Below are 16,939 nucleotides of genomic sequence, written 5' to 3'. Positions count from 1 at the left end.
AGCACTCAGGCATCAAGAGCCTACTGTATACACTGAACTGTGGGATTTCACTACGAGCCTTCCCCATCTCAGAAAACAGCACCCCATGCACCCACCCAGTGGCTGGAAAACAAAACCCGGCTCTTTCCACTCTTTTTCCCACCCACGTGTCGAAACCTCAGCAAACCAGGCCAGCAGAGTGTCATCGTCCTTCCCAGATCTAACTCCTCTCTACACCCCCACTCAGCGCCTGCTCCAGCCACCATCACTTTCCACCCACCTGCACGGCCGCAGGTTACAAAGTGTCTCCCTGATTTTTTTTTTTTTTTTGCACACTTATCATCCTCTGTGAGTATGGTTTCAGTGTGTCTGCCCTCTGATGACCTCTTGCAACACCTACCGTCTTATTTGGGTTTCTCTTACCTTGGGCGTGGGGTATCTCTTCACGGCTGTTCCAGCAAAGTGCAGCCGCTGCTCCTTACCTTGGACGTTGGGTATCTCTTCACCGCCGCCCTTCCTGACCTTCAACATGGGATAGCTCCTCTAGGCCCTCCTACCCCACGTCCGAGGTCAGGGGCAGAAGCTGGGAGGACCCCATGCCCAAAGGGCGGCGGCCAAGAGGAGTTACCCCATGTCCGAGGTCAGGGGCAGCGGCCAAGAGTGCCAGGCTGCGACGGCGCAGGAACGGCTGAGAAGAGCTACCCAAGTCCGAGGTCAGGGGCAACGGCTGAGAGGAGCTACCCCACGTCTGAGGTCAGGGGCAGCAGCCGAGAGGAGCTACCCCACGTCTGAGGTCAGGGGCAACGGCTGAGAGGAGCTACCCAAGTCCGAGGTCAGGGGCAGCAGCCGAGAGGAGCTACCCCACGTCTGAGGTCAGGGGCGGCGGCCGGGAGGACCAACCCCACATCCAAGGAGCTGTAGCTGTGCGATGGTGTGATCACTGACCTAGAGCCAGACATCCTGGAATGTGAAGTCAAGTGGGCCTTAGGAAGTATCACTACAAACAAAGCTAGTGGAGGTGATGGAATTCCAGTTGAGCTATTTCAAATCCTGAAAGATGATGCTGTGAAAGTGCTGCACTCAATATGCCAGCAAATTTGGAAAACTCAGCAGTGGCCACAGGACTGGAAAAGGTCAGTTTTCATTCCAATCCCAAAGAAAGGCAATGCCAAAGAACACTCAAACTACCGCACAATTGCACTCATCTCACTCGCTAGTAAAGTAATGCTCAAAACTCTCCAAGCCAGGCTTCAGCAATACGTGAACCGTGAACTTCATGATGTTCAAACTGGTTTTAGAAAAGGCAGAAGAACCAGAGATCAAATTGCCAACATCTGCTGGATCATGGAAAAAGCAAGAGAGTTCCACAAAAACATCTATTTCTACTTTATTGACTATGCCAAAGCCTTTGACTGTGTGGATCACAACAAACTGTGGAAAATTTTGAAAGAGATGGGAATACCAGACCACCTGACCTGCCTCTTGAGAAATCTGTAGGCAGGTCAGGAAGCAACAGTTAGAACTGGACATGGAACAACAGACTGGTTCCAAATAGGAAAAGGAGTACTTCAAGGCTGTATATTGTCACCCTGCTTATTTAACTTCTATGCAGAGTACATCATGAGAAATGCTGGACTGGAAGAAGCACAAGCTGGAATCAAGATTGCCGGGAGAAATATCAATAACCTCACATGTGCAGATGACACCACCCTTATGGCAGAAAGTGAAGAGGAACTAAAAAGTCTCTTGATGAAAGTGAAAGTGGAGAGTGAAAAAGTTGGCTTAAAGCTCAACATTCAGAAAACGAAGATCATGGCATCTGGTCCCATCACTTCATGGGAAATAGATGGAGAAACAGTGGAAACAGTGTCAGACTTTATTTTTTGGGGCTCCAAAATCACTGCAGATGGTGACTGCAGCCATGAAATTAAAAGACGCTTACTCCTTGGAAGGAAAGTTATGACCAACCTAGATAGCATATTGAAAAGCAGAGACATTACTTTGCCAACAAAGGTCCGTCTAGTCAAGGCTATGTTTTTCCAGTGGTCATGTATGGATGTGAGAGTTGGACTGTGAAGAAGGCTGAGTGCCGAAGAACTGATGCTTTAGAACTGTGGTGTTGGGAGTCCCTTGGACTGCAAGGAGATCCAACCAGTCCATTCTGAAGGAGATCAGCCCTGGGATTTCTTTGGAAGGAATGATGCTAAAGCTGAAACTCCAGTACTTTGGCCACCTCATGCGAAGAGTTGACTCATTGGAAAAGACTCTGATGCTGGGAGGGATTGGGGGCAGGAGGAGAAGGGAATGACAGAGGATGAGATGGCTGGATGGCATCACCGACTCGATGGACGTGAGTCTGAGTGAACTGCGGGAGTTGGTGATGGACAGGGAGGCCTGGCGTGCTGCGATTCATGGGGTTGCAAAGAGTCGGACACGACTGAGCGACTGAACTGAACTGAACTAAACTGATCATCCTCTGACACACTCTGTATATGACTTATCCTGTCCATGATCCATTTCTCCCCACCAGAATGTCAGCCCCATGGGAACAGAGACCTCATCTGTGTTGTTCTCAGATGGATCCCTGGTGCCTGGCAGAGCGTGTACCACCCAGAGGGGCCCAGAGAGGCTGCGACCGGGCCAGGGTCACACAGCCCTTGCAGTGATGGGGATGTGTGCCCCCCACTCCCTGCCCTCCACCCTGGGGCCTCTTCTCGCTGCAGCCCGAGCCCTCAGGCCACAACTCACCTGGGATGGCCACGTCGTACTCCACCTGGAAGAGCGCCTCGTGGCCGCACTGCCGCAGCGTGGCCAGGGCAGTGGCGTGGCTGGCCCCCTGCAGCGGGATCCCGTCAACGCTGAGCAGTCTGTCCCCCACCTTCAAGGAGCCCTCCCTGCGGGGAAGGGCCAGGTCATGCCGCCTCGTCCAGTGAGCGAGAGAACAGAGGGAGGGCAGGGATCGGAGGAAGGAGACAGGGGCAGAACGGATGAGGGACAGCACGCGTGGGTGAACAAACCAGGGAGGGCATGCGGAAGAAGCCAAAGAACTGATGGAGGTCGGGTCAGCGACGACACCCCCCGCCCCAATTCAGTTCAGGTCAGTCACTCAGTTATGTCCGACTGTTTGTGATACCATGGACTGCAGCACACCAGGCCTCCCTGTCCATCACCAACTCCCAGAGTTTACCCAAACTCATGTCTATCGAGTCAGTGATACCGTCCAACCATCTCATCCTCTGTCGTCCCCTTTTCCTCCCACCTTCAGTCTTTCCCAGCACCAATTAGTGCTTAGTAAATTCACAGTCCCAGGTCAGCCCTCCAGCGGCTGAGCTGGAGATGCCCTTTGAGGTCACCTCCAGGGCCTTACCGGGGTCCCAGCCCTGCCAGGGCCACCCAGCACCAGGGGCGGGCCGTCTGGAGGCTTGGAGCTGCCTGCACACAGGGCGCCCGCCCAGGGCCCCTCCCTGGGTCTCAGCAGTGACTCTGGCCTGGTGACAAACATGCCTGGGAAGGAATTCCGCTGGGTCCCAGGGGAACGGCCTGAGGGGGTTCGCCTCGGCCTGGGTCATAACCCAGCTCTGGAATGCCTGCCCCAACAGGTGGCCAAGGCTATTCTGGGTGGTTCTATGAATAGCTCGTCACAGGCCCCAAGGACGGGTTTAGATTTCTGATGAGGCCATTCCAGGCTTTTCTTAAAATGGCCAGGAATAGCCCTTCGGGAGGTCGGGGGGCCAGGAGCTGGGAGCTAGGCGTGTTCCTCCCTCACCTTCTCTCCTCCTGGAGCTTCTGAGCAGGCACCAGGCAGGGCCAGCCGGCAGTGTGGCCAGGACTGGGGAGGCTCTGTCACTGAGGGCCACACTGACGCCCATCACCAAGCCCCACAGCCCTCGCATCAGCTCTGCAGGGCTCCACTATTGGGCCCATTCCACAGATGGGAAAATGAAGGCCAGGGAAGAGGCAACAACACCACACCAAAGCTCTCCAGCCCGCAGAGAGCAGGATCTTGGGGAAGAAAGAGCTCGGGGCCCCGCTCATGTGGGACTTAGGGCTGGCTCCACCAACAAGCTACTGAGTGACGCTGGGCGGGGGTGTCCCCCGTCTGGACCTTCATCCCAGGGGAGCTGGGCAAGGGTGGTGCAGGCCAAGGCTGTAAGCTTCCCCAGCTCAGGCTCACCTGTCGGCAGGGCCGCCAGGCCGCACGTAGGTCAGGACAAGCGGGCGGGACTTGTGCCCATCTTCATGGGCACCTCCTGGACAGAATTTGACAAGAGACGGCAGTCATCCACCCACCGCTGCCTGGTGCCCGGAGGCCCCCACCCAGACCTTAAGCAGGCTTCCTTCATCCCCTCTGCTCGAGGACTCTGTCCCTGCTATTCCCTGCCCCTCCTATGAGACATGGGCTCTAAATCCCATCCAGAGGTGGGACGGAAAGTAGGGAATAAAACCAAAGTCCTCTCTCGGTTAAACAGCTTGCTTTCTCTCCTGCAATCTCATCCGATTTCCCTTTTCTCCCTGGTTGCTAGGGAGCTCTGAACTTCACTTTCTGTTACAACTTTTCCCTTTCACTTCCTCAATCACGCACACTTTATTGGTTGGCCAAGTTTTCCATCTAATACTTGATTTAATGATCCTGGGTTCTTAAAGTTCAGAAAAAGATTATATAAATATAAATATATTTATATAAACATATAAATATAAATGCAAATAAATATATAAATATAAACATTATTTTATATATAATTATATAAATATAAGCTATATTTAAAAATATAAATTATAGTTAATATAATATAGATATATCATAAAGATTTATCAATTACATATTTGTAACTATATTTAAATATAAATATAAATATAAATTATATTAATATATAATTATAAAATGTAAATATATCAATAAATATACATTTATTTAAGTATAAACATAAATTTATTTAAGTATAAATATATATGTATTTATTTAAATATAAAAATGAATTTATTTTAATAAACTTATGTTTATTTAATATAAACATGTTTATTTAAATTTAAGTTTATTTAAATTTAAATATATATTTATTTATCTAAATTTAAATATAAATATATTATAATTCACAGAGCAAAGCAGAACACACAGAATTGGCATTAGCCTCCGCGTCCCTTGGCCGCAAAGGTGAGTCTTACACTGACCTCTGAGGACAAAGCCAAAGCTATCGCCCTCCTTGTAGAGGGGGACATCCACTGTCTTTGAAACGATCCCTGGGTTGTTCTCGGGGGCTGGGGAGACGTGGAGACCCTCCTGAGTCCTTCGGTCGCATCACCAAGCTGGCAGCCGTCCCCAGAGTTCGTTCCAGGACAGGTGGGTCACCAGTCACAGACACTGCAGGAAAGGCCAACTCCCCCCACCCCATTTGACAGGCAGGACAAGTGAGGCTTAGAGGCGCCCTCCCCCCTGAAGCCCACTCAGTCCTCCGCTTACAGAGGGGAGAGGGCCGGCCCGGGCTCTCACAGAGACAGCGGCAGGACTCAAGCTTGAGTCCAGGGCTGGCAGTCTTAGGCTCGAGCTCAATTCCAGACAGTTACTCAGATTTCAAGACTTCAGACCAACTTTGGAAATTCAGAGCTGAGCTAAAGCACCCCAGGCCACTGTACTCGGTGCCGCACGGGAAGGGCGGGGACCTATGTGCTCGGCGACATTCCTAAAACCTTCCCCCCAGAGGAGAAGCCTCTGGAAACCAAGCAGGATAAGGGTGTTACAAACAGGCCCTGCCGCCTCCTGGTGACAGCGTGCTACATTGCAGCAACGCCCCGGGTGCGGCCTGGCGGTCTGTGGCCAGTCCCCAGGTCCTGCCCGCCCAGGTGCTGGCAGGGAGGCAGCAGCGGCCCCCCGCGACCAAGGGAGTGGAGGGGGTTCCCAGCCCGAGGGCACCCACCGGGCGGGGGCAGCTCAAACTCCACCTCCAACACCACGCGCTCGCCCACGTTCTTCAGTAGGGTGATGATCTCATCGTGGCGGAGCCTGGTCAGGTGGATCCCGTTCACTGACCGGATGTAGTCGCCCACGTTCAGCAGGTCACTCCTGGGAGAGAGGAGGCCAGTGCACGCGCCGGCTGACACACGCTGGCGTTCACATCCTCCCCGCCTGCTGAATCCCGGGGGTCTCTGCAGCCCCATCTTACAGGTGCAGAAACTGAGGCTCAGAGAGGGCAGGCCTTGTCCGGGGCCACACGGCGGGTGAGCAGGAGAGTGCGGATCCTACCCTGGATCTGGGAGACACCCAGGCCTGGCCTTCTCCCCACCACCCCCCACATTGATGCTAGCCAGCCTGCTTTCCCTCCTGCGGGGGCGTCACCCTCACAGAGCTCTACAGAGTGGCCAGATGTCAGTGCTTGCTATCCCTTAACACTCTTCCTGGGCCCAGAGGGGCAGTAGTAATACAGAGGCTAACTCCTAGTTTTCATGGACCTGAATCTGCCTGCAACACAGGAGACCCCGGTTCGATTCCTGGGTGGGGAAGATCCACTGGAAAAGGGATAGGCTACCCACTCCAGTGTTCTTGCTTCCCTTGTGACTCAGCAGGTAAAGAATCCACCTGCAATGTGGGAGATCTGGGTTGGATCCCTGGGTTGGGAAGATCCCCTGGAGAAGAGAAAGGCTACCCACTCCAGTATTCTGGCCTGGAGAATTCCATGGACTGTATAGTCCATGGAGTCGCAAAGAGTCGGACACGACTGAGCAACTTTCACTTCCATGGTCCAGGGAGCCCCCGAGGTAAAGTAAATAGTACGAAAATGCAGGCAGTGTGTGTGGAAGTGCCAGCCAAGCAGAGTGGTGCTTCAGCCTGGGGCCTTGGGAGGGCTTGCCAGAGGCAGTGAGGAGGGAGGAATAGGAATTTGCCAGGAGGGTCTCTGGGCTTCCCTGGTGGCTCAGCGGTAAAGAATCTGCCTGCCTGTGTAAGAGACCCAGGTTCTGTCCCTGGGTCGGGTGGAGCCCCTAGAGGAGGGCATAGCAACCCACTCCAGTATCCTTGCCTGGAGAATCCCATGAACAGAGGAGCCTGGTGGGCTGCAGTCCATGGGGTTGCACAGAGTCGGACACACAATGAGAGGAGGAGGGTGTCTAGGGAAGGGGCCTTCTGGGCAGAGGGTTCTGCGCGTGAAAAGGCCTGGAGGGCCCTGTGAGCATGGGGTGCTGGGGTCGGGTTGGCTCCAGAGGAAAGGGAATGAAGTGGCCTCTAGCCCTTCCTCCACAGACACCCAGCCCTTACTGCTCTGCAGAAGCCCCAGGACCCCCACCCCTCCACCCGGCCCCCTTCCTGCCCGTCCCCTACCCACCGAGCCCAGGCTTCTCACCTGGCCGCAAGTCCCCCAGGCCTCAGGTTGGAGACCCTGGGCTTCCCATCCTTGTCGGTGCCCCCCGAGATGGTCAGGCCCAGCGTGCTGCCCTCCTTCTTGGTCAGCTCCACCGTGGTGACCCCTCGGAACTCCTCTGCCAACAGAGAGGGGGTGAGCGGGCAGCATGGGGCAAATTCGGAGTCCCCGGCTCCAGGACAAACCAAACAGATGCTTGGTAAGCAGCGCGCGTGATGCTGGGTGAACTCATCTCCTTTTTACGGATCAGAGAGGCTAAGGGACTAGTCTAAGGTCACAGAGCCAACTCATTGGAAAAGACCCTGATGCTGGGAAAGATTGAGGGCGGGAGGAGAAGGGGACGACAGAGGATGAGATGGCTGGATGGCATCACCGACTCAATGGACAGGAGTCTGAGCAAGCTCCAAGAGGTGGTGAAGGACAGGGGAACCTGGCGTGGCACAGTCCAAGGGACAGCAAAGAGTTGGACACGACAGAGCGACTGAACAACAAGGTCACCGGGCGAGTTAGCGGCAGAGCTGAGGTGGTCTGACCCCCGCCCGGAGCTCTCTGTGCCTCCGGAGAGAAAGGGGAAGGCGGGAGGCTGTTTACCTGGGATGCTCTGCCGGCGGCATGCCAGGGCCCCGTCGGCCACTCCGGCGTCCTTGCCTCCTTTGGTGTAAGGCCCATTGTCTGCAGGCGGCAAACAGAGGGAAGGCCCTGAGCTGCGCGGTCATTCCCATCAGGCAAATCCCTCCTGCCTCTGCAAGCTTCCGCTTGGTGGATGCGGCCCCTGAGGGGTTCCTTCCTGCCCCCAGCCCCACCCGGGACACGCTGGGGGAGCCTCATGGCTTCTCCCCGCAAGGGCAATGCTGTCTCATCTCTCAAGTAACATGCTTTGGGGCGCCCACCACAGTCTGGGCAGTTCTCTGCCACGCAGCAACTCGCCATCTCTACAGCCATCATACCACGTGCAGAGAAGGAAGCTGAGGCTCAGAGAGAGACGACTCGTGCCCACGGTCATAAAGCCCTTGGCCAAGGTAGCTTCTGCAAAAAGCCAGACGCCTGGCTCCGTTGTCCAGCCCACCCTGTGTTCCAGGTTCCCTGGACTGGGTTCTTCTTTTTTTTTTCTTTTTCACATTCCCTCTCCAAGTCCCTTCTCAGTCCTGCACAGAGCTGGGTCAGGTCAACTGGTAAACCCTCAAGCAGGGTGGCTCTCCCATGCTGCCCCTGGGGCCGCCCCCTCCCCACCTCCAGGCACCTGTACAACCCCCCAGGCTTTTGCTAAAGAGCCTGCCTGCCAGTGCAGAAGACACAGGAGATGCACATTCGATCCCTGGGTCAGGAAGAGCCCCTGGAGTAGGAAGTGGCAGCCCACTCCAGTATTCTTGCCTGGAGAATCCCCATGGACAGAGGAGCCTGGCGGGCTACAGTCCACGGGGTTGCAAAGAGCTGGACATGACTGAGCACATAGGCTTCACCCAAGTCTGCACACGCCCCCACTGCCCCTCAGGAGCCCCCTGTGCAGCACCCGCCTTCACCACTCACCAGCTGTGGGAAGGCCACTCCCTCCCCGGCCCCCTGACATCCGCAAGGCCTCACTCACAGGACCGTCCCCCTTCCCACACTTCAGAAGAGGGGATGAGAGAGGGCTGGGGCAGGGGCAGAAGCGTCCCATCCCATTCCAGCCACATCCTTTTTACGAGGGAGAGGCTCAGGTTAGTGTTCAGCCAGAGATGGGGTCAACCGGGGTCAAGATCAGGACACAGTCTAGCGAGGGCTCTGGGCTCAGTCAGAGGCAAACAATGGGTTCAATCAACGGCAGGTTTCTCAACAACACTACTAACGCTTTTTTTGCCGGATGCTGTACCATGTTTGGGCTTCCCTGGTGGCTCAGATGCTAAAGAATCTGCCTGCCAACGCAGGAGACCTGGGTTCAATCCCTGGGTCAGGAAGATCCCCTGGAGAAGGGAATGGCGACCCACTCCAGTATTCTTACCTGGAGAATCCCATGGAGAGAGGAGCCGGGCGGGCTCCAGTCCACGTTTAGCAGCATCCCTGCCCTCTGACCACTAGAGGACAGCAGCATTCCACGCCATCATCACAGCCAAAAATGACTAGACACCCCCTCTGTCCTGTAGGCGAGCAACACTGCCTCCCAACCCCCACTCGGCCCCTCACTGAGAATCAAAGCTTTAGATCAGGGGTGGAGCTCAGGCTGGGTCCAGGTCAAGTTCAGCCTGGGGTCAGGGCTCAACCCAGGACTAAGGAAGCCTGAGAACCTTCACCACCTGCAGCTCTAACCATTGAGAAGCGGTTTCTCCAGACCAGGGACAGGCTTCCTTGGCTTTGCCAGAAGGTGGGAAGTAACAAATCAAACCGCAGTTAAGCCCAGAGTCTTTTCCAGGGCCCCTGGAGTCAGCCCCCAGCCGCTTTGCTCACCACAACGCAACCCCAGGCCCCGTGTTCACATTCGCAGCCACGGATTCAGGCAACACCCCATTAAGTATAATGCCTCGTATTACGGTTCCCTCATTCGCACTTCATTTAGATTCAACAAGACGTTTCTGAGCTAATCAAATTAAAAAGACCGGGTTCTATCAACTGCGTGACAGTGAGCATCTCTGATATTTCAATGTGGGCAATTCTGGAATTAAAATGTCTTGTTCCGTGCAAATTAGATTCCGTCACTGGAAAATCCTTCTCTCCTGGGCTGCCCCGGGAAGACCTGAGGTAAGCTTGCTTCCCAGGGGGTGCTCATGGTAAAAGAACTCGCCTGCCTAATGCAGGAGACTTAAGAGATGCGGGTTTGATTCCCGGAAGGAAGGCATGGCAACCCGCTCCAGTCCTCTTGCCTGGAGAATCCCATGGACAGAGGAGCCTGGCGGGCTACAGTCCACGGGGTCGCAAAGAGTCAGACACGACTGAACGACAAACACTTTCACTTCGCTTCAAGTTTGCTGGCTCCAAGTTTGGGAGTCTGGAGACAGGGGAAGGGGGAGATCTCCTAAGGACAAGAAAGCAGAGAGTCAAGTTTGCCAAATTCAGAGCCGTAGAATCTCAAAGAATGGAGAGGAATGGCAGCGGGTTCCGGCTGATTCTGGGGCAGAGGATCCGTTTCCTGGGGTGTCTCTGTGGCTTGTCAACACAACCTCACTGCGCTTTCCTCATCCCAATATTCAAATTCTGCTCCAGTGAACGACATGGTGCCCGTGATGGCACCAACTGGGCTGTGACGGCAGGCTTGTCACGGCTGAGGCCGGGCGGGCGTGGGGAGGGGGGCGTCTGCTGGCTTTGGGCTAACTGTCAGGCATCTGACCACGCGATGCAAACGAGACGCATACAACTATGTGCGGACAGAGTCAGCAGGCGATAAGCGAGGACACGAGAGTCTTCTTCAGGGAAAGCACATGCATTTTAGGGTGTGGCCTTGATGAGTTCTCCGGGAAGCTGAGGCCACTCAGGACAGCTGGCTGCCAGATAAGGGGCTTCTGGATACCTCGGACCCCTGCCACTTTCAGAAAGGCACCCACAAGGAACGCTATATTGTTCACTGATGCTTGCTCGGAGGCGACCGTCCCCCACTTTCACAAACACCCTCAGGTCAGGGGGAAACAGGCGGCATTTACAGCAAAAACCAAGACAGGGTCAGAATTACTAGTTAACCGTGTGACCCGAGTCTCTATTTCTCTGTGAAATGGGGGTGTCTCCCCCACCACAGGCAGGAGAATTTGAGGGAATTATTTTATTTATGGAAAACCCTCAGAGGGCTCAGACCCCAGTCCTGCTCCCTCAGAGAACATGCCTGCTCTCTTTGGCTCTCTCTCTTTTTTGTTCCGGGACCTGGTAATTATATGCTTAGAGATGAAGGCTTTTCAAAAACATCTTTCCCACCAATTTTCAGCTGGAAACGTGCATAAAAAACAGAGATATTTTTATCTGGGTGTTTTTTTTTTCCCCCTGTCTCCTCCTTCCAGCAATGGGCAATTATGAGCTCTTGCCTTCAGTCAATCTGTCCTGTAAGAACTCGCTTCGGAGAGAAATTCATTTCCGCAGTGATGCCAACCCATTCAGCAAGTGGGCTGGGCAAGCGGTGGGGGACAGGAGGGAGAGACGCCTGGCGGAACACAGACTTTACCCGTGGTCCCCAGGCCCCAGGCTGCAGTCCGGGTGGGTGGGCTTCTCTTCTATTTCATTTCTCTTGAAAGCAGTGCTCATTTGCCTTCATTATCTCCGTTTCTCTGGGGCCCCAGGGAGCTATTGAGCTTTGACAAAGGGGAAAGGAAGTCAGCCCCCAGCCAGGCTGCCTTTGCCAGGGTCCCGCCTAAGCGGGGGAGAGGGGCTGGGGCCGTGGGGCTGGGCAGGGGGGCTGTGGATGGGGCGTGGCTGACCTTTGGCTCTGCAGGCCTCAAGGAGGGAGCACTCAGCATCTGAGAGGGGCCACTGAGAAACAGAGGCCCTGGTGGGAGGTTCAGCTTGGGCCGGACAGAAAATGACTGCTTGACTGCAAGCCACCAGCAGGGCCAGCCCGGCCCGAGTGCCGATGGAGAGAAGGGGGGCTCCCAGTCGCCTCTGGGTCCAACCACAACAGTGCACAGAGTGACCCGCTGTGGCTTGCTCCCTGCCAAGTGATCTGCCGAACCTGGCTGGCTCGGCCCCACCTCGGAAGCCATTGCCAGCTCAATGCGAAGGATGGACCCTGGAGCCTCAACCTGCTGCCGACTGGCTAAGCGGTCTGGAACGTGTCGCTTCGCCTCTCCAAGTCTTGGCACAGTGCTGGTGCCCACCTCGCGGGCTGGTGGGAGGAATCAGTGCGGTTATGGGGTGCCCGGAGCCAGGACGCATGTTAAGTTCTCTCCGTGGCCCTTCCACTGGCCTCATTAGAAAGATTTTCCTGTTAATAACGGTACGAGTCCCTACTGACTAAGTGCCAGTGCTGCGTTAGAGGCTTCACGAGTTTTATGTCGAGTATCCTCATCACCTTCTGAGGTGGGATGATCGCCGTTCCCATTTGACAGATGGGTCGGGGGTGGTGGGCTGAGGCACGACAGCTTAGGTGACTTCCCACAGCAAGGGGCAGGGCCAGGATTGGAACCCAGGCTGTAGTCTAAGAAACTGCAACTTGTTACCACTTTATCCTCACATGGGCTTCCCAGGTGGTACTTGTAATGAAGAATCTGCCTGCCAATGGCCGAGACCTAAGAGACGTGAGTTCCATCCCTAGGTCGGGAAGATCCACTGGAGAAGGGCATGGCAACCCCTCCAGTATCCTCGCCTGGAGAATCCCATGGACAGAGGGGCCTGGCGGGCTACGGTCCGTGGGGTCACCAAGAGTCGGACACGACTGAATGTCTGAGCAAGTATCCGCAGGTGGGTGGGTGCCATGATCATTCCTACTCTATCAAAGAGGAAACCAAGGCACAGAGAGGTTATGGGAACTGCCTAAGCCCATACAGCTGCCGGGTCGCATAGCCATGGGCCGCTCCTGCCTCCTCCCCTCGCTCCACGACGGTCTTGGGGGGACTCAATTCGGGGGTGATGCCTGCGGCCCTCCTGCCAGCAGCCTCGGCTCCTTTGGGCACTCCTGACCCACCGAGTGATCACCCTCTGGCCCCGGTGGGCTGGACCAGGGCAGACAGCCGGATGGAGGAGCAGCAAAGCCAGCTGCGGGCTGACCTCAGAGGACAGCCCCAACCCTCGCAGCTCACAGGGCTCCCCAGAAGCCGTGGAGAGATCACTGGCTCAGCCATGGGTGACCCTTGCTCTGTTCAGCGCATGTTTTTAAGGGAAACAAAAAGAAATGTATTAATAGATTTAAAAGGCAGACACCTGTTTCACTTGGAGCCAAGGACTGAAAAAAAAAAAAAAAAACGTGACAAAGGAAGCCAGAGCTGATCAGCCCGGCGCCTGGCCCGCTCCAAGCTCTTGGCCACTGATGCGTTCAACTCCTCTGAGAGTTCGCGAGCATCCCCCTCTACAGACAAGGGGACTGAAGCCCAGAGGGACCACTCAGCTGGGGAGCTGCAGAGGACAGACTGGAGTTGGTCTGTCTGGCCCCCAGCAGACCACATCCTTAATCACCAGCTCTGCCCTTTCCCGCCAAACACGAGGGCAACGGACCCCAGAAGAGGGGTGCCTGGGGAGGAAGCGCCCGCCCCCAAGAGCCCCCTGTTAGGGCTCGGGCACCCACAGGCTGGACATGACCAGAGAGGTTGCCAGCCCCGCAATCTCCCTTCTACAAGGCATGTGGGGCCCCCGGCACTGGACCCTGAGCCCACACTCTGGCTCATGTTCCCCCTCTATGGGACCACAATGACCCCGGCGTCATGTGGGGTTGAGCACAGGCTCAAGAAGGGCCGTGGCCTTCTGGATCTGTGCTGTCCCACGTCCCTCTGAAACCCACCATATCGGAGTGCATGACCCCCAGACCAGGTCACCAATAGGAGCAGTGAAGACTCAGTTCATCCAGCAGAGAATCAAAGCAAAAGATCTCCCCACAACTGACCGACCTGGGCCTCCCTGACCTCACCTGCTAAAGCTCTGTCCTGGGCCAACTCCACTCTGTGCAATGGTCGTCCCACACCCAGCTTCCACAGCACCCCAGGGCCTTTGCACTGGCTGTTCCCTCTGCCCGGAATGCTCCTTCCCCGACATCCACAAAGCCCCCTTCCTCACCTCCTTCAGGAACTTGTGGAATCTTTACCTTCTCATCTTCCCCAAGCAGCTTGTTTGAATTTACACCTGAACCACTGGTATTTCCAGTACGGAGAGTCTGGCACACAGGATATGCTCAGTAAATCATTCGAAACGCAATTCCCACTTACAGATTAGATGAATGGGGATCAAAGAGGTGGAATGAGTTGTCCAAGGTCATGGAGTCAGGAAGAGACAGAGGCAGGAGGCAAGCCCAAGTCTCCCTGGGTCTGGAGGCCTCGGCCTCCGTGGTCTGGCGCTGGGGGTTTCCCCCCATGACCAGGGCTCTGCTAAGAAGCAGGAGGTCAGGCCTGCCCGAGGTCAGGCTCTGCTAAGACGAGGTCAGGCCTGCCCGAGGATCCAGGTGGTTCTGGTGAGGGCCCCCCCCGCCAGCCTGGAGGAGTGGGCAGCTCAGGCCGTGGCAGAAGGACCCTCCCACCACCCCGACACACAGGCACCCTGTCTGAGCCTCCCTGCTGGGACAAAGTCCGCTTTGTGGCTGGCCGGCAGTCAGAGGAGAGTGCACACTGTGGGCCATGGGGCTTCCTGCCCAAATCTGCTTTCAAGCCTAACTGTGTACCCCAGTCAGGGACACACCCCTTCCTGCAGGGCTCGGGGTCCGTGGGGTGAACAAGGCTCCCAGCACCAAGACGGCAGCAGCAGGGTATGGGCCTGAGAAAGGACTTGTGCTGGCAGAGTCCATCGGGGAGGAGGAATGGCCCTGGGCACTGTGCCCCACAGGCCCCAAGCCCCAGCCTGGCTCTCCCCGAGGAGCCTGCCTGAGCACAGCCTGCCCGCTTGGGGCCCCAGCCGGCTCTGAGAAACGCCGAGGGTGCATGGACTGGCCACCTGTTGGCTGCCTTTGGCCCCAGGCTCCAGAGAGGCCATGTGGCCAGAGGCCCAGTGGGTGGTCACGTGATCCAAGCTGGGTTGATGGGAACCAGCCCTGGGTTGCTGGAAATACCCTTAGCCTCAAAGGCACTAGGGGTCCCCTGGGCACCTCAAGGAGAGGAGTCTGCCTAGAAATAAAGCCTGCCTAAAAAGAGGCAGAGAAGAGGCAGAGACCTGGGGTCCTAATCGTGTTAACTGAGCACCTGGATCACACTGTGCCTGAAGCCGCATCTTGGACTTTTCCTTTTAAGAAGAAGCCTGAGTGCCAACACCAAGTGAGACAGGGGTGACCGTGAAGCGATGTGACCCGGGGAGGAGACGGGTCCGCAGGCATAAGGGAGGGGGTGTCAAGGAAGCCGAATATTCAGAGAGGAAAAAGCCAGGGAGATCATGAAAGGCCTTGAATGCCAGGATAAGAAGCTGTGACCACATCTGAGTTTCAGCAAAAAGAACCCTCCCACAGCAGCATGGAGAGGGTGGGAGAGGGGAGGCCCAGGAGGCCAGTGAGGAGCCTGGGGCTAAGGTCAGGCAGGTCAAGGGCAGAGACCACAGTACGGAGAAGAGCGGGAAGACATCTCCCCAGTGTTGCTCCAGGTGAGGTCTCCAGGGCACTGCCACCCTTGTGGCTCCGACCACTGCAGGACGAAGTGATCCCCACTTCTTGGGCCTGATGTTGAGAAGACAGATGTGCCCAAGCCAAGAGAGGGGTGGAGTTGCCAGGAGGGGGCAAGGGCAGATCACAGGGGGTCAAATCCCAGCCATCGCCCCGGACAAGTCACTTAACACCACCCTGCCTCGGTTTCCCCAACTATAAAATGGGGAGATTAACTGAATGCACAGTGGTGTGAGGACGCCATGAGAAAAAGCACAGACAGCGCTGAAAAGAATCTGGCACAGAGTCCGATCTCAATAGCTGTCAGCTACTATTATTATTTGCATTATTATTATTATCCAGGGGCCTGGGGGTAACTCCGCCACCTGTGGGTGGCGGGGTGGGGGGAGGCGAGAGCCTCAGTTCCCGGGCCCTCGGAAGCACGGTGCAGGGAGCTCTGCTATAAGAGAGATCTGGGTGCCAAGCCCGCCTCGGCCCTGTGGGTCTTGGGGGCGGCCGAGGGCCCCTCTGACCCTCAGCTTCCCCACTGGGACCACAGTCCCTACCCTGGGAGCTGTTGCACAGAGGTGACACCAGGAGCATGCCAAATATGGGAAGGCATCGCTGGGGCCGCTCAGGACACAGGCTGAAGGCTGAGCTAGTGGCCCCGAGCCCCGCCCAGGGTCCCAGCCCTGGGGCCACCCAGGAGTGCGACAGCTGAGCGATACCTGCCTGCCCCCCACCACCTCCTTCCCACCGACCAGTCACCCCCGCAGGTCAGGGGAGCCTTGAGCCAGGGCAGGAGTTCTCCAACAGCACCCGCGGGGCACACGGGGTGGGACGTGCCCCACTGGTACACAACGGAGGCCGGAGCGCTGGGGCAGGACAGCCCAGCGCTCGGTCCCCCAGGGCCAGGTCAGACAGACAGCCCTGCCACCTGCCCACCAACTGGGTGTCCGGCCCCCGCCCACCCTCCTCGCGCTGGGTCTGGGAGTGGCTGTCCCAGGCCTGGCCCCTCTCTGGGCGGCGGTTCCAGAGGACTCCGCAGGTTCAGGCCCCCTCGCCCCTCCTGCCGTCCCGTTACTCACCCGCCTCTCCAAGGGTCTCCCGGCTGAACCCACACAGCATGACTGCTATTGTCTCCCCGGTGCCACTGGCTCCCTCCCTCGCCCTCCCCAGGGAGGGGCCGTGGGAGGGGAGCTCCTGGCTCCCACTGGCTGGGCACGCGTCCACCCACTGCAGCGGGCGGCCCTCTGCTTAAAGGGGACACGGCCGTCGTCACGGCTGATTCCTGGACGGAGCTCAACACCCCTCCCCACCCCCCAGCCCCCTGCCACCCAGTCCGAGTCTGGGCAGGGGGTCTCTGGAGATGGCAGTCCGCCCCCAGGGCCCTCAGGCAGACAGACCCCTGGGCCAACTCTGCCCCTGACACGTCCCGGGACTTTGGGGAGTGACT

At 56.5% G+C, this 16,939-nt stretch overlaps 1 protein-coding gene across 5 annotated transcripts in view; it reads right to left on the bottom strand.

The window, feature by feature from the left end:
• GRIP2 (glutamate receptor interacting protein 2) overlaps positions 1-16,657 on the bottom strand; it is a 46,462-nt gene extending 29,805 nt beyond the window's left edge. For all 5 annotated transcript variants that reach the window (XM_055557319.1, XM_055557320.1, XM_055557321.1 and 2 more), the window contains exons 1-7: positions 16,572-16,657; positions 7,920-8,000; positions 7,311-7,446; positions 5,892-6,037; positions 5,149-5,235; positions 4,154-4,229; positions 2,728-2,873 (exon numbers count right to left, since the gene is read on the bottom strand). In XM_055557319.1, the coding sequence (XP_055413294.1) occupies positions 2,728-2,873; positions 4,154-4,229; positions 5,149-5,235; positions 5,892-6,037; positions 7,311-7,446; positions 7,920-8,000; positions 16,572-16,611 (712 nt within the window). In that variant the 5' untranslated portion in view covers positions 16,612-16,657. The remainder of the gene's footprint in view (positions 1-2,727; positions 2,874-4,153; positions 4,230-5,148; positions 5,236-5,891; positions 6,038-7,310; positions 7,447-7,919; positions 8,001-16,571) is intronic.
• Positions 16,658-16,939: the final 282 nt, after the last annotated feature.

The sequence above is a fragment of the Bubalus kerabau genome, chromosome 20 (genome assembly GCF_029407905.1).
Source record: "Bubalus kerabau isolate K-KA32 ecotype Philippines breed swamp buffalo chromosome 20, PCC_UOA_SB_1v2, whole genome shotgun sequence".
Lineage (NCBI taxonomy): Eukaryota > Metazoa > Chordata > Mammalia > Artiodactyla > Bovidae > Bubalus > Bubalus kerabau.
This window is presented reverse-complemented; position numbering and strand designations above follow the sequence as displayed.